This window comes from Alligator sinensis, unplaced genomic scaffold (assembly GCF_000455745.1).
Source record: "Alligator sinensis unplaced genomic scaffold, ASM45574v1 scaffold100_1, whole genome shotgun sequence".
Classification (NCBI taxonomy): domain Eukaryota; kingdom Metazoa; phylum Chordata; order Crocodylia; family Alligatoridae; genus Alligator; species Alligator sinensis.
The window spans coordinates 44,492-66,781 of NW_005842193.1; the positions used below are offsets into that span (position 1 = coordinate 44,492).

General features: G+C 44.6%; 1 protein-coding gene across 1 annotated transcript in view; it reads left to right on the forward strand.

Moving 5' to 3' along the window:
- LAMB4 (laminin subunit beta 4) overlaps positions 1-22,290 on the forward strand; it is a 72,707-nt gene that overhangs the window by 44,079 nt on the left and 6,338 nt on the right. The window contains exons 22-30 of the mRNA XM_025207399.1: positions 185-409; positions 815-1,035; positions 6,320-6,416; positions 7,247-7,619; positions 9,097-9,257; positions 13,758-13,963; positions 15,408-15,611; positions 17,876-18,020; positions 22,007-22,214. Coding sequence (XP_025063184.1) covers positions 185-409; positions 815-1,035; positions 6,320-6,416; positions 7,247-7,619; positions 9,097-9,257; positions 13,758-13,963; positions 15,408-15,611; positions 17,876-18,020; positions 22,007-22,214 — 1,840 coding nt within the window. The remainder of the gene's footprint in view (positions 1-184; positions 410-814; positions 1,036-6,319; positions 6,417-7,246; positions 7,620-9,096; positions 9,258-13,757; positions 13,964-15,407; positions 15,612-17,875; positions 18,021-22,006; positions 22,215-22,290) is intronic.

A 22,290-nucleotide genomic window follows, 5' to 3' on the forward strand; every position in this document is an offset into this window, starting at 1 on the left:
CTTAACCTGGTGGCCAATTTGAATGCAACAGCACCAAACTGCCTGGTATCATTTTACTCTAGAACCTCGCATCTACACAGACAGGGAGAATTTTCTAACGCTTTTCAGGAAAAAAAAAAGAAGAGTTTTACGTGTGTTCACAGCACTCAGCTTTTTTGCTTTTTTTAACTTTCCTTTCTGGTAGGCAATCGATGTGATGAGTGCCCTAGTGGATTCTATCTGAATGCAAGAAGCCCCAGGACTCAGTGTTTGCCCTGCTCCTGCAATAATAACATTGATATGACAGATCCAGAATCCTGTAACAAGACTACAGGAGAATGCTTAAAATGCTTAAACAACACACATGGGCCCAACTGCCAGTTCTGCAAACCGGGCTACTTTGGATCTGCCCTTATTCAGAGCTGTAGAAGTAAGTAAACAATTCAGTTACAAACAAATATTGCCACCAAGATTGTGCCTTAAGGAACTCATGGTGCACAGAGAACTTGGCTTTTACAGAGCTAATAAGACATCTCCTAGGAACTGAGCAACTCATACTATATTGGACAAATGCCTATTCATGACATTACTACCATGCTAGAACTGTCAGTTAAGTTCTATTATTGCCATTCTTAGTCACCCTTTTGGGTTTCTTTACATTGTACATGTCTCACAGGAGGCAGTTTTCTGAAGTGATAATGCTATACTGTGCTCTTGGAAAACAAGCACATGCTCATTCTCTTCAGGGAGGAATCAGAATGAAAGGAATTAAATTAATTTAAAATTCTGGTATAGTTAGTTATTCTCTGCATAATAACGGACTTTCTCTTTCCAGAATGCACTTGCAATCTTTCAGGCGTGAGCCCAGCAATATGTCCATCTGAAAATGAAGCTTGCCTCTGCAACCCAACAACTGGAGCCTGCCCTTGCTTACCTAATGTGATAGGTTCATTGTGTGACCAATGTGCTCCTGGCTACTGGAACCTGGGTAGCAGGAAAGGATGTCAGCTCTGTGGCTGTGATCCAAAAAACTCTCAAACTAACCAATGCAACCAGGCAAGATAACAGTTCTCTCACAGCTCACATTTGGCAATGACATGTTGAAAGGACACAATCCAAGACTCTCTCATAGCTTTTTTTCAAATCTTTGTTTTGCTCACTATTAACAACAGCCTCTTAGAAATCTTAAACTGCCAGAAATTGAATTAAATGTGTCATGTTTTGGTCCATCATGCATTACAGGCTGCCTTGTTGTGATGGGATTGCTCTTGAGCAATGAGTTCTTTAAATTTGTGCTTCCATATGGAGACAAGGTTCCTTGGGTGAATCTGATATCTTTTATTAGACCAACCCAAATAGTTGGAGAATAGTTATTAAGCAAGCTTTTGGGTTCAAAAACCCTTCGTCAGGCTAAGGAAGTTTCAGCAGTCGGTGTGTGCTCTTCCTGGATGGAATGAAAAGTAAAGAAGCCAGGGGCTGGGCTGGGGAGTCAGATGTCTGGCAGATTATAATGTGTCAAAAATCCAATGTCTATATTTAGTCCATGATTTTTAGTATCCAGGAGGTTGATGAAATGGAGTTCATAGGCTTGTCTCCGGGAAGTATTGTGTAAGTTTCCTTTGAGGATCAGGACTGAGAGATTGGAGAGAGAGTGGCCCTCCTGTGAGAAATGTGCCCCCACCGGTAATTGAGTGTTTCTGTCTTTGATGGATTTCCGGTGTGCATTCATTCTGGTGCGCAGTTGTTGTTTGGTCTCTCCTACATATTTTCCATCAGGGTATTTGGTGCATTGGATGAGGTATATAACATTTCTGGAGGTGCAGCTGTAAGATCCAGGAATGCTGATGGCTCTGTTGTGGGGTGTAGTAATTGTGGGGGTGGTGGAGATGTGGGGGCAGGTTTTGCATTTCTTATCATGGCACGGTCTGGATCCTTTTGGTGTGTTCTGGGCTTGAGGAAGTTTGCTTCTGGTGATGAGGTTAACGAGGTTCGGTGGTTGTCTGAAGGCTAGGATGGGTGGCTCTGGGAAGATCTTTTTAAGAATAGGGTCTCTTTCTAGTATGGGTTGCAATTGTTTGAGGATTTTCCGTACAGGTTCAAGGGAGGGGTGATATGTCATAACCAGCGGTGTGCGATTTGGGGTGGGGGTTCTGTACTGCAGCAGTTCTTCACGCGGTATCCGGGTGGCTCTTTCAAATGTGCAATCTCTCTCTCCGGAGGAGTGTCCTTGTTGGGTATCTTACCAATTTTACCAATCTTAAAAAGGCTTTCACCCAACAAGGACACTCCTCCAGAGAGATAGATCACCCAAGACAGTGACTTATTTGACTACATTAAGGCACCTAGGATCCCTATACAACCAATGAAGTAACTTGGGTTCTTCCTAAGAGCAATTCAATGTGACTAAGGTTCATTGTGTAGGCATGCTAACCAGAGCATGGTGAGAGCTAGGCATCTCCAGGGGGCAATTCAGAAAGCCTAGCAGCATCTAGGACTAGCTAGTAGGAAATGTTAAGCACAGAGATGTGCCTGAACTCCCTGCTCCTCTTAAGACCTTAGATGTCTGATCAGGTTGTATATTTAGCATTTCTAATTACTTATTATCCCCATTGACTGGTAAAGCTTGCAGGTGCCTTTGGCCCAGTAGCCTAGCTGTTAGAGTACTCACCCTAGAAGCAGAAATCCTGGGTTCTAGGCTCTCTGCAGCCTGACTTTAATCCACTTCTTTCACTTCCCAGGACAGTGCCCTAATTATTAGCATTTAAAACAGGATGCATGTATCATTCCTCCAACTATCCTGATGCATTTGGCCACTGGGGTCGTGTCCAGACATGTGTGGATGTTTGGTTCCCTGGGGACAACTTGCAGTGGCACACCTTGTGTCACCACTAGTTGTCCCTGGGGAATGCCTGTGCTATACGTGCTCTGGCATGCGGCAAGTTACCCTGGGTGGGGTAGGGGAGGCTGGAGCCACCACTGGGCTGGCCCCAGCAGCCATATCTGGGGGCCTCCCAGGATCCTGCCACGTGAAGACTGGCTGACAGTGGAGCATAGCTCCACCTGGCCAGGCTCCAGCTTCAGGTGGTACACAAGGCCGCTGCATGTGCCACTCCACCTTTTTTTTTTCCACATTTTTTTTTTACCTCTGGATATCCCCAAAAACCCTGGATATCCCCAGAAACCCTCTGCACTGTTCCGTTGTAGCATGGAGAACAACTGAACATGTGGTATGTGGCATCTGCGGTGCCACATACCGCACGGCCACCCTTACCTGGATGTGGCCTGGGTGGCCAAGAAGGCAAGAGTCTTAGGGACAAGCAAGCAAGAGGGAGCCTGACTGTAGCTTTGTGATTATGCCACTCCTCTAAGGGGCAGTTGTGGATTCAAGTCCCTGCTGCCAAATTTATTTGTTTGTTTAAGCAATGATTGTCTAATATCAAATGCAGGACCATAACTAGGCTTCCTGAGCGAGTACTGTAACCATTAAGCCACAGCGGCTTACTTTTTTTTGCTTGCCTTGCTTCTGTCACATGATTTGTCCTCTTAGTTAACTAGTAGCCAGGCTTCAGTTGGATGGGGAAGGTGTGAGATTTCTTCATCAAACTTATTCCCTAAAGTGTAGTGATTTTGTGGGAGATGTAGGTTCAAGTCAGTTCAGGTAAGGAGGGTATAGAACCTAGTTCTTTCGGTTCCTGACTGAGCGTGCTAAGCTATTGAGTAAAAGGTAAGCAGAATCACCACTTCCTCATTATTTTTAGCTGAATTCAGTGATGTTGATACAGGTTGGGCATGCTCAGAGCATACCTAATCAACAGTGTCTATTGGGGAACTTAGGTGGAATCTGAGCCTCTGCCATGATCAGTTTGAATGGAGTATATGCTGGAGTTATGTGATGAGGTGTTCCACCTGACTCCTTTCTCAACAGGTGCCTCTGCATGTGCAGCTAATGTGCCTGAATAAACTCTGGTGCACTTTGTGCTGGAGTTTATTACTCCCAGGCACAGTGTTTACACATTCACCCGGGACTGCAGCATGTTGAGCTGGGGCAGCACAGTCCTGACTGACTGGGAGCCTGCAGGGGATCAGCCTGCCAGCCCCGAGCTGCTCCACCCTGGGTCCATGTGCTGCGAAGGGGCTAGTTGGGGCATGAGGGCGTTATAGTGCAGGTCTAACCTGCAGGCAACCCCAACACTATAGCAAGCCCTGCTCACTGTCTATATGTGCATTGCAGTGGAGTAAATAAGTCCACCATAGGATAGTACTTGTATAGTTAATTAGTTTACTCCAACCTAATTGCTCCACATGTGTAGACAGTGACACTTTACTACAGAGCTAATTAGGCAACTCTACAGTAAGCGTCTTGTGTAGATGCCCCCACTGTATGAAAAAGTCCTAATAAAGACACCTGGAGACACTTTGCAGTTCAAAATGGAGGTGAATAATGATTTTAGGCACTGAGGATAGGAACAGACATTACACATAAACTGGTTTAAGAGATCAGGAACTGGTTTACACCTGTAACAGAACAGATGTTCAGTGCACATAAACCAGTTTGAAAATTGCTGAAAGTGGTTTGAGATAAACCTAGTTGAATGTAGTATCAGGCTTAACTGATTTGAGTCAAACCGGTTTATTCAATATCTGTCCAGACCCTTGCTGGCTTAAGTTAAACCAGACTCCCCCAGCATGCCAGAATGCTCTCTGGGCTGGGCAGGGCTCTCTGCAGAGCTGGCCCCTCCCCTCTGCTCCCTTGCTGGAGCTTAGCAGAGTCTGCAGGCATCTGCCTGGCTTCCCCCTACTGCCCCCCTCCCCTCCCAACTCCCTGCTAAGCAGGGATTGCCCCGTCCCCTCTGCCTTACACAGATACACAGCATTCACTAGCAGACCACATGCTGGCTATGGTCTGTGCTGTGGCAGATGGAACAAAGGCAGAATCAACAGGTAGCTGGTAATGTTTTCTTAATGGGCTGATAAACACCGAGATAGGGGTGATAAACACTGTTATCAATTCCCTGCTGGGCTGATCAGAAGTGGGGGAGGTGAAGGACCCCTCCCTAATCAGAGCATTCTGCCAGGGCCTGGCCACAACCCCTCAGCTCAGCATAGTGGAAGGGAAGGGAGGGCTGCTCTAGCCCCCCCCCCCCCAGCTTCTAACCTGAGCCACTGCAAGCACATGCCTGTATTTCTGGGATGTCTTTGCAGTTACAAACTGATTCAACCTAGCCAAGTTAGACTAACCTGCAAAGATTGAATCAATTCAAGCTTTTTGAATGTTGGTCCTTAGCCTGAATGCATGTTCTCCCTGCTGGCACATGGCTAGATCTTATACTGAAACATACTATTACTTATTATCTGAGTTGTACCAATTATCCAATCTATAATTTATGTTAATTAGTTTATTACTTGACTAACAAAATGTGTTTTCTAGGATAATCTGTTTCTGGACTCTTGAGATTCTAAATTACTTTTTAGGCATCCAGAAGTTGTAATCCAAAGATTACAGTTGGATCAGTAGTTTACCCTGTGATAAATAAGATTTTGATGAAGAAATGTTGTTATACATAAGAGGACAACCTTACCTCATACGGGCGATGTGAAGGGGGTGCATGCAGGTGCACGTACACCCCCTGAGCATGGTGGAGCACCCCCTGCAAAAAAGCACTGCTGACACCATCAGGAGTGCCTGCGGGTGGTCACTGCTCACCACGCCACTGTTGACACTGCTGCCAGCGTCTGCGGGCAGTCCATAATCCCCGCTGGCTGCTACTGCCGCTGCCGGCAGCAGCTGTGGGTGTTTGCCGACCCTTGGTTGGCGCTTGCCACCCCCTACTGCCGACAGTGCTGGTGACATCTGTGGGAGCTCCCCCGCTTATTGTCACCACTGCCACCACCACGATCCCACCGCCACTGTGCCCCCCCAGCCGCTGGGGGCACACACCATTCATGCTACCTCAGATGGGCTGGAAATAGTCATTCACATTTAAAACTCCCTCCCACGTATCTTGTCAAAGTCAGTATGGAGGTCTAGAGCATGTGAAAATGTTCCTATTAGGAAACTAAAATCATTCCCTTTATCCTTTTTGTTTTCATTTCCATCTATGCTATTTCCCAAACTCTAGCCCTAGGATACTAAGCAACCGGGAAACTTGAACCAGATCTCTGTAACCACTGTGCTCCAAAAATGCACAGGAACAGATCTGGTGCATTCTTTGTGCAGCTGTTATATATTGTAAATCTCAGAGAAAAAACGTGTGCTGAAATAAATGATTATTAGTGTGCTTGGTGCTGTTTCTTCCTCCTATTCATTATATATGTTGTTTACTCTTGGCTACCTTTACAGTTTACAGGCCAATGTCTGTGTAAATCAGGCTACCGTGGAAGGCACTGCAATGAATGTGAGGAAAATTACTTCGGCAATCCACAAACACATTGTATTTGTAAGTACTGCCAGATGACACAGACTGAACCAGAATCTGCAAGTGCTTTAATGGTTGATATTCATATTCATATACTAAACAAGATGTACAAATAGAGAAATCAACTTTAATACTTTTGCTTTAGTGTTATACCTGATATTTGGCATAAGGCAAGGTAGATTTGCACCTTATAGACTAACTAAATTACATTTGTATAAACTTTCATAAGCAGTAGCTTAGTCCATCAGACTAACATGGCTAACTACCTCTCTAAACATGATACACAACCCTGCTGAATATGTGAGGTTATCACAGAATTGTGAGCTAGAGTTGGAAAAGACCTATTAGATCAAATTCAGCATTGTTCAGCCATCAAATTCAGCATTGTTCAGCCTGGTACATTTTCTAGCTCTTTGTCCTGTCATCTGTGCAGGTCCCAAGAGAGATGGTATTGAGGCTTTTTCTAAGAATACTACTATTCATCCTAACTCATCTGAAGAACAGATATGATAATTTCTTCACTAACTTACAGTCATAAGAAGATGATAGCAAAGCAAAGAAGTATGCAAATAGAACTAGTATATAAAAGGACAGCAAACAAAAAAATCTTTATCCTGCTTTATTTGATTAATGAAGTTAAATCCCTTAGACACCTTTGAAAATACCAGCCAAAATGGTCAAACAACAGTATGTCAGTAAAAGGGGGGGGAGGGAAGGGAGGGGGTTGGGGGGTTGTTTTACTGCACTGAATAGTATTTTCTGGGTTATTTTAAAAAATATTTTACCACTGTTATTTATCTAAAATTTAAAGACAAAACCAAACAAACTCATGGTGTTTTCTGCCTCTGCAGCATGTAAGTGTAACCAGGAAGGAACACTCAACTCATGTGACAAAGCCACTGGAGCTTGCAGCTGCCATGCTGGTGTCACAGGAAGGTTCTGTGACCAGTGTGGTCGAGGCTTCAAGCAAGAATTCCCCACGTGCCCTCGCTGTCACCTTTGTTTTGATCAGTGGGATCATAAAATCACTGCCCTATCTCAAGCTGTTCAAGGGTTAATTAAATTTGCTGCAAATCTGGAAGATGAGAAAGAGACAATGCCCAGCTATGATACACACTTTAAAAGCTATGAAGTGATGATTTCTGAAATAGGAAGAATTTTAAAAAGTCCTGTTCTTTCACTGAAAATGTTCTTAAACATCAAGGATTTCTATGATTACATTCGGTAACACTTTCTTTGTAGAATAGGATTGCACTATAAATATTTCTGGGATGGAAAAGCAGTCTTCCATTGTACATAATTAGTTGCACAATGTATTTTAGTCCTATTTCTGATCATGTTACAAGTGTTAGATGATCAATTAATGATCTTCACTGTATTTGTAAAAAAACCCAGCACATTTATTATTTATCCCAAATCCACAACTTCATCACAACCCTATCAGGTGCAACTGAAATGAGAAAAGAGAAAAGATGGCTTTACTTTCTCACTTCCCCAAAAGCCAAGAGCTCCTGTAGACTGGTCCATCCCCTGGCCTAGCATTATTTTATGTTGCCTCAAGGCTGGTCTAAATTGTGTGTAGCTAAAGGCTTAAGAAGTTCCACTTCTACGTTCTTATATAAATGTCAACCTCCTGTTGAGCAGAGTCTTTAAGACCCTCACAAAGATTGCAACAGCTGTCAGATCCACTCAGTCAGGCTGGTAATGCAAATACAAGCAGCCCAGAGCCTTTCTTGTGTCAGACACACTGGTTTATACATAACGTCAATGCATGAATGAATCTTGTCTTTACCTTCCACTTTGCCTGCAAAACAGAGAGATTTGTCTATTAATAAGCCAGTCAGCATTTAAATGCATAAATTAATAGCTAACTAATGTGCAAGAGCATTATAGGAACAAGTCATTATATTAATGCATTATTAATATATGACTAATGGAGTACTGGCATCTCCTACAGAATAATGAGGGAAATTAAGCAATAATGTACATCTTGACATTAGTAGACTCTCCATTCAGAGCAACGCACAAAAGGAAAGGGTGCAATGCAGCACCTACTAACACTTCATGTTTGAAACACTTAAAGACATTTGAAGAATCTCAAGGCTAAGAGGAAGCACTGGAAAAGAGAGTGGAGCTCTCTGGCTAAATACAAAACAACAGGTGAAAGATGTACATTAGACAAGTTAAGAGAACTGGGTTAGGCACATTTTTAGTCCAGATTTCAAAGCCAAGATCAATCATGTGATTGCAAAACTAGGAACTTCTGTTTGCATGCACTAATAGTGTGGGTGATGCCTAATAAGATGGGTTGCAATTTGCTCATTTTACAAATGCAAATCCATATATGAGCACATACATTTGGGGGTTTATTAAGGCATTTGGTGTTCAGACCTTTTTTTCATTACAATTTTTAACATCATTTGGTGGCTTTAAGCATTTTGGGAATAGAAGATTAGTAAATCACAATAGGTTTTTTATTATACCAAATCCAACCTTGATACATGAAGAATGCCATCCTTACAGAATATGTTGCTAAAATTGGACTTTACATATATTTAAATGCTGCCCTTTTTTACTTTGTCATAAGAGTGAACTAAATATAATGCCACATTTGAATATTCCTTTGATTTAAGATAAGCTGTGTTCATTTAAAATAATTTGGCTCTCCTGGGTAGTGTAAAAATATATTTTCCTTCTGCAGGCAAAAAGTCACTCAAGTGGACCTGTATCACAGTGTAATGAATGAATTTCCTGACCTCAGTGGGAACATAGAAGATATTTGGAAAGAAACTGACCAGCTATATGCAGTCCTGCAACAGAAAATGCGTCTATACCACAGTTTTAATTATTTGACTCTCAAAGGTAAGAAGACCAACAGCTACTCAGAATTCATTAATACATTTCATTCAGTTTCACATGCAATTTTTCACCAATTCATTCTGCATGGTTTTCAGCCCTTTGGTTTAAGCATTCCATGATGTTTTACCTTTCTTAAACACCAGCTTCAAAATCTCAAAATTAAACAGTCAGAATGTCAGACAGAAGTCAGTCATACCAGTCAGAACCCTGGAGAAAGCTGAGGCAGGCTTCAATAGCCCCCTGGATTAGTGGCCTAAATTAAAGGATTGAGAATGAGCAAATACGAGGGTCCTAATCTTGTTTTTTGATATTGCGACTCAATATAGTGGCAAATACAAATAGTCAAACTAGCTTGGATACTCATATGCAGTACAGTGGTGGTAGCATGACACTTCCCCTGAGCCAGTTAGCTGCACTATCCCCTGACTGTCCTTTGTAAACCTTTGTAAAGATCTTTCTAAATAAGAGAATTATTTAATCAGGAAGCAGACCAGTTTTGTAACCTCACAGTTTGTACATGAAGGCAAAACAGAGCTCAAGGTGGGAAAGAGAATTGCCCAATGTCACAGAGCAGCAGTCCAATGCTAGAAGTAGAGTTGTATTTATGCTACGTGTTTACATGAACTATGTTTGCTATTAACTTTTGTTAAGGATAATTTTGATTGGCTGTTAATAGTAGTGGATCTGATGCCTGTTTCATAAGCTCGTCTTTATGACCAAATTAGAAATAATTATGCAGATGCTAGTTCATCCAGTAAGAACAGTGGAGTACCTAACAGCCTATACCTGGGGTAGTCAACCTTTGGTAGATAGGCACTAAGACATGGCCGCTGCCACTTTTTGACTCTGTGGTGGCATGCAGAGTGCTCAAACCTGAAGCCCCCCACTGCTGAATGCCTCCATGGGCTGGATCCAATGGTTCTGTAGGCTAGATCCAGGCTGCGGGTTGCCAGCCTTTGGTCTACACTACACTAACTGATCAAAGCAATTTACTTCCAGGAAAGACAGACCTTGGAGAACTATGGCTGGTACTTCAAACAGTGCAGCACACAATAAGAAGCATATTTTACAATACTGCCAGAAATTTAAAAATGAATTCCAGTTTATAGAAATTCCATATTCAGGGGGTGTTTTTTATTGTTGTTTTATCACTGACATGCAGACAATGTGCTCAGGGCTGTACCAGCACTGCTCTAAATTCAGAGTCTCTTATGGTTTCATTTGCATAAGAATAAAATGGGGCAAAGGAAGATAAAAGAAATGAAACATGATAAAAGGAACTAAAGCTTCAGAGAAGAGCACAGCTGATTAGGATTTAGAGCTTTTCTCTCCTGAGCTGCTTTGCAGTATCCTCTGGTGCTCTGCCTCTCAGTTTGGAGTAATGCAGTAGCATTTCAACACAGCTTTCCTATGTTATACTTCCCATTTGGATCATTTCTTGCACAGACTTCCTTAAACCAGTCAGTATACCTGGGGGAACTATTTAAGGGGGTGGCCAAGGAAGATCCTAACCTAAATGACAAACCCTGATGGAGCATGGACCTTTGTAGCTCGGACCTTGATGCCCCCCCGCTCAGATGCACGGCCATTTCACTTTTTTAACCTTTTGCAGAATGGCACTGGTGTAACAAGCAAAGTTGGCACTCTGGACAAATCCTGCAGGAGAATGGGGGAGAGGGGGAAGGGTGAGAAAGATGCCCTAACAACAAGAGCTTATCCATGCTAGGAACTGCAAAACAGTCTCTAGCTGACCTGCTGCTGCCTCATTCTCTGCCTGCCCTGACTGTTGCTCTTAAAGTAGGGTGACCATACATCCCAGACTGGTCAAGACAGTCCTGAATTTCAGAGGCTGTTGTAGCATCTCGGCCATTGGTGAAAAATGAAGGAAAAGTCCTGGATTGGTGGGAAACTCCCAGATGTTCCCAGCTCCTGACTCAGGCACATCTGCGGGTGGGTTTGGGCGAATCTTGGACTTTTGCTTCAACTTTCTCCAGAGAGTCCGGCTAATAGGCTGCTGGTCCGGACTCTGCTGGGCTGTGAGTGGAGTCACTTGCCCAGTAGACCTGGGGGCAGCGGAAAGGAGTCACAGCCCCACTCCTGGGAGCAGCAGGACTGGGGCTGTGTGTGTGTTTGTGTACCCTGCTCAACTCCACTCTTGGAAGCCATGGGGCATTGGCGGGGCAGGGCATGGGTGTGCATGTATATCCTGCCCAGAGCCCTGCCCTTTACCACCTCCACCCCCATTCTGGATTTCCCTTAAATTATTAAGGTCATCCTGTCTTAAAGCAGCAGCAGCAGCAGCAGCAGCAGCAAGGGACTGTTCTGGAGTTCCCCATATGGGAAGCTGTGGGAGTACATTTGCTGCTGGGGCATGGATTCTTTAGGAGGGATGCAATGCCAGCACCCTCCTAATTTGGTGCCCAGGGCAGGTGCCCTTCTCCCCCACCCCTAGTTATGCTACTGCAGACTGACATCCGTATAAAACAGTGGTTCTCAAACTGTAGCCTGCAGGCTGCATGCAGCCCAATCAGCGCACTTCTGTGGGCCATGTGACATCCTGTTAAAAAAAAGGTAAAGACATTTAACAGTGTAGAAATGAGAGGTATTACAGAATACTGATCTGTATTGCATTATTGTCAGACAACAGATACAACACATTTTTTAAACAGATACATAGGAAGTAAGTTGTGTGGGTGCAGCCCACAACGCATGGAGAGCTGCAAGTGTGGCTCACTATGGCAAATAGATTGAGAACTACTGATATAAAATACGTATAAGGAAGGTTCCCAATTTATACTGCATGTGCATTCAAGGCCCCATGTACCCATTCACCTTGCTTCCAAGCATATGACAGTACTATTAATAGACTGGCTGCCTGCTCTCTGAACACCTCAGGAGCCCATCTTTAGCTGAGTGCCAGCACCATGCCAGGGTTATTTCCTCTGTACATTTATGGTGGCTTTGGGGAGTGTGTGATGTGGACAGGGTGAGGCTAAAAGCAGTGGGAATCCATGCATTGTCTATTTTGCAGAGAAGTCTACAGAACAGTGGTTCAGTAATGTAGAGACTTCTCCTAAGCATTCATTTGGCTGGCAGTCTGAGAAATGCCAGCATTTAAATGATTAATTAAATTAGAACTGCTGGAAAGGCAAGAACGCCAATGTCCTCAAATGAATGTTCCCAATATATAAATACTCATTAAATTAACAGCTCTGGTCCTGGGCTTTGTAGCAGTTGTGACATTAAAACATGATCAATAAGCTTTTCTGGAATGTAAATCAAGTCTGTGGTAAGACGCTGCTTCTAAAATAGAACAACTCTGAGACCTTACCATCCCCTACTCCTTCCGATTCATAAACTATGCATGTAAAAAATGTATGTGGGCTAGTTCATGAAGACGCAAATCGTTGTAAATCATTCACACAGTGCAATTCTTCATTGTAAAAGAGTCTTTCCATCAAGTACATGGGGACAAGCCAGAGTCTAGGGGCAGAGTAGTTAAGGTGTCTGTCTTACTACAGTTCCATAGGCATGTTTTCAAGGCCCTGCTCTGGACGTGTACTGAAGGGAGATCCCTGCTATGGAGGAACCCAGGGCTGTCTGGAGTTTGTTGAAACCTTCACACTTTTTCTTGGAATTTTTAGTTTTGTAAAATGTTTGGGTTTCAGAAATCAGTTCTCTTTAAGCTGTTTTTTAAGCTATAGTTTTTTTAAGTAAATACTTTATTTTTGCTCCAAACCTTTGTGTTTCCAACATATATGAAAATGTGAGCTAAACAAGCAGGAAAGATTCAGATTTCAAAGGACTTGCCATGCTTATGGGCTTAACAGACAAACAATATTTTTTAAAAAGAGAACACCCTTTGCCATGAAACTGCATTTTTTTCCAGAGTCAAATGAAACTCAGAAATTTCAGCAGTATGTCTAAATTAGGCCCCACTTCAGTAAAACATTTATTTAACTTTCAGAAATTCTGCTGAATAGGGAAGGGATTACATGTCAGAATAAGAGTTACAGAACTGATCATTTTTAGTGGGTGTTACATTTCCCCCATACCAAGCTCAGAATAGCATAAATGATAGAATATGCCATTCCCCTCTAGCCCATAATGACATCAGCTGCTGAGCTATTGATGAGTATAAATCAGTAGCTGTCAGAACCATTAATCAGAGCTCATTCATACCTTTGTATCTTTAACTGGCTATATAGCTTGTGTTTCCAAAAATGATGCAGGTGCCACCCAACTATATTCATTTTCAGCTGTCATTAGTTGGCATCAATAAATCCTGCTAAAATTAAAACACTCTCCCTGGCTGAACAAAGGTTCACAAACCTGACTGAACAAATCACAGTTCCTGCCTTCTGGGGTATAATTTCCCCTACCATCCACAGCCAAGCCCAGCTGACAGCTTAGTTCAGCCTAGCATTTATCTAGAATGCATTTATTCAATACAATAATGATTGTCAGCCTTGCCTATATAAAATGTTATTTCTGTTTGTGTAGAGTCTTTCACCAATATCAGAAAGTATTACCAAACATCATCATCTGCTGAAGAGAAAATCAGTGGAATAACTGCTTTGATTAGGGACTCCAGAAACACCAGAGATAAAGTACTCGCTATGTTAGATGATCAGGGCTCAAAAAAGATTTACATGTTGGAACAACTCAAGATGATCAAGACTCCAGATATCCATAAATTTAATGAAAAGGTAAAAGGTTGTGCTTTTCTTTAAGTGGAAAAAGAAATAAAATACTAGGTTTTGCTGTTGCCAGTCAATAACACGGATCTAAAGGAGTTATTTTAAAGGAAATTTTACATTTATTTTAAATTTGAAAAAGGAGACCTTGTAGGGGCAGGTCTCAATCTAAGCATCATCATTAAAATATCTGGACAACATGGGCATGCTGGCCAACTTAATCTTTCATTCTTCTTGTGGTTCTTGTGATAAGGCCTTAAAAACAGGCCCTGTCTGCTCAGCATGGACATCAAAGCCCTACCAAGTCCATAAGTAATCATGTCACAGAATCTGAGCACTGCTCAGCTGCCTAGCATGGCTTCAAGCCTGGTTCCCAACTGTAGCATAGGTTTGACTTTAACTGTATTTCATAACAAGGCTAAACTAAGCTGGGCTGACAGTTTCTTCATTATTATCCCTTAGTTTTTTTCACATGATTAAGGTTTGATCTGTTTTAAATATGAACCACCTTTGTCACCAGGCTGCAGTAAGATGGAGTGCAAAGACAGAGTAGTTAAAGTTTTTGACTACAACTTCAGAAGTATGAATTTGAGATCCACTCAGGTCTAGATCCCGAGGCTACCTCCAGGTGACCCAGCTTTAAATGGATTTGGGCAGGAAAGTTCAAGGTAGTCAGATGTGAATACTAGCCATACTATGTCTTTATGCGGGGTTGACGACAGAACCTGATGTGCCTTAACAACACTGATGCAATGGGTTGCTGAATTTAGGATGACCTTTTACCCAGTGAATAATCAAGTAGTCACTAGATTTAGGGTTGACAAGGCAGTCAGTATTTTCAATATACCAGTCAATTGACTGCATATTTTTGACTGGTCAAAGATTATAGCAATTTTACCAAAAAAACCTACATTTTTTAGTTTTCTTGACAGAAATATGATTTTATTGTTTTCTGACACATTTCTTAATGGAAAATTTGTGCTTTTTCTGTGTATTATTTGGACCTATTGGCAATTTTTTACAATGTTTGACCGATATTTGACTGGTCAAGTGATTTAACTTTATTTAACTTGGTATTTGTCAAATACCCAAACTTAGACAGATTCTTTGATGTAATTGTATCTATAATGTAGATTAGACCTAAAGATCCATTGGCACTTTCTGTATGAGTAGCTGTTGTTGCCTAGCATTCTTGGCCAAGATCTTCCTTCACTGTATCCACCATTGCATTGTTTTGTGTGCTACGTACCAGCTGAGTCTCAGCCCACCGTCCTAAAGAAGAGTGTCTCAGTGGCAGTTTGTTCATATAACTTGAGAAATATGTTTGTATCCTTCAGGAGGCAGTCACCAGTCCAATGTCCCTTACCCCACCCCAGCCCGCTCCCCACAGCTGTTACATTTCAGAATCATAAAGACTCCACACTGCTTCCTAATATTTAATATGGTTTTATTTCAGATTTGTGGACTACCAGGAAACCTGCCATGTGTTACAGCAGCTTGCGGAGGAGCTTTATGTCGAGATAGTTATGGAAACAGGCAGTGTGGTGGGCCATCCTGTAATGGAGCTCTTCCTCTCTCTACGAGTGCAGTCAAGAAAGCTGTGGAAACAGACATGCTATTAAAAAAACTGACTAGCTGGCTACAAGAACCTGAGAAGCAGGTACTGTACCATCAAATCTATCCCATTCTGTGAATTTATTGGCAGGTAAAAAACAATGTAGTGATTCATACAATAAGCATGAGTCATTAAAATTGTAATGTCCATAAGCTAAGTGCACTATTAGTTTAAAAGGGACAGTGTCAAAATTAGTGAGCAACTGGTTATATACTATCATTGTTTGCTAAAGCAAATCTCTAAGGCTGCTTGTACACGTGACAGGGTAAGTTTAGTCCCTAAATTGAAATAGTGGGTTTTTAATTGGTGCGTTTTTAATTGTGCTGATTAAAAATCCATCATTTCAATTTAGGGGATTCTGTCACGTCACAGAGATTGGCCTCCCATCAGTTCACTTGCCTTGCCCCCCGCGTGCCACCTGGGAGCCACTGCCACTATGGAGGGAAGGTCCAGGGCCCCACGCAGCTCAGGGGCTGCTTGGTCCACAGACCGCTCACACCCTGGCTGCAGGAAAGGCAGGTAAACTCCAGCACTCTGTGCACCGTCTCCACCGCCTTCCCGCCTGGGACCGCCCAGGAATGGGCTTGCTTGCCTCTGAGGCAGTGCAGAAAGGCGGCTTCAGGGCAGCTGGGTGTGCTGGTGGTGGGAGAAGGCAGCAGGGATGGCGCACGGGGTGCTGGAAGCCTGCCAAGCCCAAGCTTCCCTGAGCACATCTGGGCTTCCAGCACCCCATGCACTGTTGCAATTTGTTACGTAGGAAACTAAAATACATTGGATGGGTTTTACTTTGCTACGTAACAAGGTAATTTACAATCTGAATCCTCATTACATGAAGGTTCAGGTGTAGGTTCTCCAAAGCAGAGCACTATCATTAACTTCTGTCAGCATGCACCAGGATCAGGGCTGGGCTGATACAGCCAAGCCCCGAGCCCAGTGCTGGGCTGATACATCCCAGCCCTGCCCTAGAATGAGAGGGGGAGAAAGGAGAGGAGGGAGTTCCATCTGGGGTTTGCCCAGCCTGCACTGGAGGGTGGGGTGGGTGGATTGGAGTCCCCCCACATTATGCTTCAGTCCACCTGCCCCACCGTCCAGTGCAGACTGGGCAAACCCAAGATGGAACTCCGTCCCTCCTTCCCTTCCCCCCTCCCATTCTGAAGATAACACCGGAGTTGGTGGGGGGGGAGGTTCAGACATGCAGCTACTCCAAACTAAAACTCAATCCCCCAGCCCCCAGACCCAACAGCAAACATCTGTTGGGTCTGGGGAAATACTGTAACTCATGGCACTTCATGCAAAGTTCCATGAGTTACAGTGGGGAACTACATATCTGTCAGCACCCTTCATGTAGTCAGCTATCCTTTAATGACTATACACAGAAACAGTAAAACTGTGTACAAAGGGCTGTCCCTTAATCCAGCATTGTGCATGGATTAAACTGGAAAAAAAATATTACAAATGATTTGTTCGTGCTAGCTTCTTTTAGTCCTAGTCATTAAAGGTCTGCATTTCAGGGAGAAATGTGTTTGTTAATTAGCAACACATCTTTTAGTTTCTCTGAGCCTCAGCTTCCATGTTTCTAGAATACAGAAAATAGCTATACTCTCTCAGGGATATTGTGAGAATCAGTTAATATATGTGAAGCATGATATGAGAGAAGCAGCAGAAATGGAAGCTACTGTCATTGTCCTTGTGATTAGATGGAAACAGAATTTTCTTTCTCCTTGGATTGCAGAAAAGCATTGCTTGGAACTTTATATAAAGCAGAGTATGGCCCCTAACAAAGAAAATATTTGTTTTGTTCTTTAAACTGTTAGATCATTACTAATTAAAGAAAATCCATCAATTCAGTGATTACAATGAATGGAAACTTACAACTTTTAAAGGCATGTTTTTAAACTCTGATAGCCTTGACAGTGTCCCTTTAAATCTAATGTTAACATTAATTCCAAGAAGATGGGGGGAAAATATCATTACAAGTTGTATCTTTTCTTTAATATGAATTTCCATACAGTATATAATTGCAATATTGAGTGATGTACAGCATCTTGTTTTAGAGCTGTAGGCTTTTTAACTTCAATATAGCAACCTTTGAGCTGTGTTTGGAAATGGAAGGAAGATGTTGTTTAGTCTTTGGTGTTTGGTCCAAATGAAGCTAATGCTGTAACTCCCACTAAGTTCTGTGGGACCAGCATCTGTCCCTTAGTGTTGTATAAGGATTGGTTTAGTGGTTTCAAATGGGACCTACGTTTGGCAAGCAATGATATTTAAACACTAAAAAAGGATACCACTATATCTAAAAATATTTCCAGATTGGAAGCATCAGAAAAATGGCAGAAGACACCAAGTTGAGAAGCTCACAGTTGCATGGGAAACTACAGAAAGCTAAGAATCACATTGATATGGACAGAGAGATCACAAAGGAATTCATCAGGAAAGTGAAAGACTTTTTGTTAGGTAAATATGCAAGGAAAGTTCTTCTTTGACTCTCATTTCTTTGGTTTATCTCAATATAGTATGACATTTATCTCTCCAAGCTGTAACATGATGCTTCACCACGTGTAGCTCCAGAGGGCACTCTTTTCCTCCTGTGAAAACGGCATTCAACATCCTTGTCTGATCTGCTTTCTTTTATCAGATCTGAACAACCTACTTCCTCATTTTACTGTTTCCCAGATTTCCCCCTACTTTTGGCATCTGAGTATTTGGGATTTTTTTCCCCCTCAGAGATCTATTAAAAGTCCTGGCTGTCACCATGTATTAGGGTGTTTCATTTGAAGCATGTATATCTACTGACTGCTGGCTCACATGAGTCATGCACCACTGGGATATTTTTTTCCCCTCCAATCAAGCTGACAAGGCCCGTAGCAGTCTTTCCAACTCCCATCTCCTGGACAGAAAATACGTTATCTCTGAAGACCCATATGTGGAATGTGATAAAAAATAGCTGATGGGGAGAGCAGCCAGGCCAGGGCACAGGGGACACTAATCCTTCCTTTCCCCATTATTCCTGTAGTACTTATGTGCATGATAGTGTACTGGCCCAGCCTTGAATAGACCAGCAGAGTGTGGCTGTGAGGGCAAGTCAACGGAGGAGCACAGGATTGATCCGTATGCCAATCTAGCAACTGTAACATGCTGTTCAGGTGGTGCAAAGCAGCTGCACCTGATACTTCTGCCTACACGTACAGGACATCTGCATCCCCACACTTGGGCTCCTGCATGGAGGCCAGATTTTACCTTCCATTTATGTAAGCATCTAAGCATCTTTTGTATTGAAGCCTTCCTCTAAGGCACTTTCTAAGGCACTTTCAAGGCACCAGGCTGACTGTAAGGTCAGGAAACGAACTGTAGTGTTTACACACACACACACACACACACACACACACACACACACACACACACACACACACACACCACCACCACCACCACTGAGTATTCCTGCCTGCCTGACTTCCTTGCTTCCTCCCTCCCTCTGGGAAGTTGAATGCACAAAACAATGAAGTGTGGTCAACTGTTATGATTTTATTCTGAATTCAGGTGTGGATCCAGGATTTGGCAAAGCAGGTATGGAAGCAGCCACTTGTGCTGCAGAGGTGCCTGCACTGTGCTTCCAGCCTCCTGCTCCCCACTTCCCCGTACCTACAAGTGTGGGTAAGACCACAACAGCAAAGCCTCTGGGGACTTTTCTAAAGAAAATCTCCTCTTCCCCTTTGTATTCAAAGGCACATCTCTTTCCATCCCTTGCCTGCTGCTACTACTTTCCCCACTGTCCTGGGCCAGGGAAGCTTCAAACCTTGTCTTGCAAACTCCAGCTGGGCTATGAGGGCACTGGGCTCAGCCAGGATAGAGACAGTGGTAACATCAGAGATGGGCAGTAGTGCATTCCCACCTCCTACCCCCTAGGAGCAGGCATGGGAAAGGGGAACCTCTCTCCCTCTCTCCTCTACTGCTGTCACTGTTCCCAGCTGAGCCCATCCCTGTGTAGCCTGGCTGGAACAGGCAGCAATGGCTTTGAAGCTTTTTCAGCCCCCAGGACAGTGGGAGAAGCAGTAGCAGCAGGTACAGGGGGGAGGTAGGAGAGGGGAGGGGACCTGCCTCTGAGCATGGAAAGGAAGGAGGGGGATTTTCAAAAGTCCCTTAGGCTCCCAGGACTCCCAGGCAACTCCACACCTAAAGGCTTCATATGCACACATTGAAGTTTCTCATTTGCACAGCATTCACCTCTGTGACCCTTTGAACTAGTGCAGGGGTGGTCAATTATTTTGGGCGGAGGGCCAATTACCAAGTTTTGGCAAACTGTCAAGGGCTGCATGGGTAGCCCCGTCCCTTGACAGGTGCCCTGCCCCCTGGCCAACATGTTGGGACTTGAAGTCCTGCCCCTAACATCTGACCTTTGCCACTGGAAGTCCTCCCCCTCGCCCCTGGAAGTACTCCTTTGGGGAAGAGGGTTTGCCATCTTACAGGGGAAAAAAACAAATTGACATACTAAAAATCAAACACCCATAATAATATATTTTAATTTAATTTAAAAAAAAATTTTATTCTGATATGTGGATGTTTGTGGTGTATATGCAGAAGTGATTGCATATGGGGGCTTGTGGGTATGGATGTGGGTATGGGAGCCATGTAGTACAGAGTGGCCGGGCAGGAATGTGGGGAAAGTGGCAGCGGGGGGGCAGTGGGAGTGAGCAGGAGCATGGGGCCTACACCAGTGTCCCAGGGCCAGTGCGGCAGGGCCCAAAGCAGGGCGGCAGGAGTGCGAGGCATGGGCTGGCAGGAGTCTGGGGAGCTGGGCTGGGCTGCACCAGCAGGGAGAGGGGGGAGCTAACCTGGCTCTATAGAGCCCCTGCTGGCTGGGATCCCCCACTCCTGCCACCCTGCTCTGGGCCCTGCCGGCCCTGGCCCCAGGACACCAGCGTGGGCCCTCCACTTCCTCCTGGCTGCTGTTGGCTCCCATGCGCCCACTCCCAGTGCTCCTGCCCCAGCCCCGTGGTACAGGCAGGCAGCAGCACACAGCCCTGACCCCGTGCTCGCCTGCAGGGAACGAGCTGGTGCTCATTGCACGGGAAAAACACTCCCACCCCTGTGGCCAGTGCTCCATGCTGCAGCCACTCACAGCCTGTGTAGGGCTGTCCTGCCCCTCCACCACATCACCGCCACCCCGTGGTGCAGCAGTGGCAATGGAGAGCAGGCACAGGCAGCCCCGCGTGGGCTCCGACCAGCTGCAACATGGGGCGCTGGCCACGGGGAAGGGGAGCGGCTGCTTTTCCCCTGCACTGAACACCAGCTCATTCCCCGCTGCCACTGCTAGCCTGGGTGGCGGAGATGCACGAGGGGGGGAGGCCACTTTTCCCCCATGCTAAGCATCAGCTCATTCCCCATGGGCAAGCATGGGGTCAGGGCTGTGCACTGCTCCCCATCTGTACCACGGGGCTGGGGCGGGGGCACTGGGAGTGAACGGGCATGTGGGAGCCAGCAGCAGCTGGGTGGGAGCATGAGGCCTGCACCAGTGTCCCAGCACCAGCAGGGCCCAGAGCAGGGCGGAAGGAGCATGGGGTCCTCACCAGCAAGGGCTCTATGAAGCCAGGTCAGCTCCCCCCTCTCCCTGCTGGTGCAGCCCAGTCCAGCTCCAGAGACCCCTGCCAGCCCATGCCCCACGCTCCGACTGCCCCGCTCTGGGCCCCGCCGGCACTGGACCCAGGACACCAGCACAGGCCCCATGGTCCTACTCCCTTCCACTCCCCTCCACCTCCACTGCCACTTTCCTACCCGCCCACTGGCTCCTGGCTACATGGCCATACCATGGGGCTTAGCAGGAGCTGGCTCAGCTCTGAGGACTGGGGCGATCCCTGCAGTCCTCCTCTGCCCCACTTCTTACCTGAATTTCCTGTGCTGGCACAGCCACGAACAGCCCCACGGACCGAAGCCAGAAGCCCCTGCTAGGTAGGGGCTTCCGGCTGGGCAGGGGGCAGGGCCAGGTGGGTCCTGCTGTTGCAGAAGCCTGCTGGGGCTTCCCCTGGGTTCTACTGCCCCTGGCTCCTGTCATCTTTGACAGGAACCAGGAGCAGATAAATATTAATTTTCTAAATTGTTTAGAGTCCCTGCAGGCTGGATCTGGCTGGCGGGCTGTATTTTGCCCACCCCTGATCTAATGGGTGAAAGAAATGGGCTTTTCTGTGTTGTACCCTGATGTTGAAGGACCAAGTTCTAAATTGGAGCATTCATAACCTGGTTCAAGTCCTTCGTCATCCTTTTCTGACAAAACTAAGAGCAGCACCTCACAATTATTATATTGCATTATGAAAAGTTAGAATTCTCTTGCCCTCTTGCTGTGCTTATCTACTTTATTGTCTGACATAACTCAGAGGATGTAGGACACAGCACTAATGTTTAAACCTAATGATTCACTTTACCCTGTACTCTGCCCCAATTTTTTCAAGATGAGAGTGCATCTCCAGAAGACATAGAGAAGGTTGCAAATTATGTTTTACACATAAACCTCCCAAGGACTGCACAGCAGCTAGCAAATACACTTGAGAAAATTAGAAACCTCATCACACACTGTGAGAACTATGAAATCAATCTGGACAAGCTAAATAAACAAGTGGAGGAAGCTCAGACGCTCTTGGTGGAAGCTAAACAAGCAGAGTGAGTAGAATCGTCTCTTGCTGATGCGATGAGTCTGGATAAAATTGCAATGCATACAATACAAACATATTAGTGA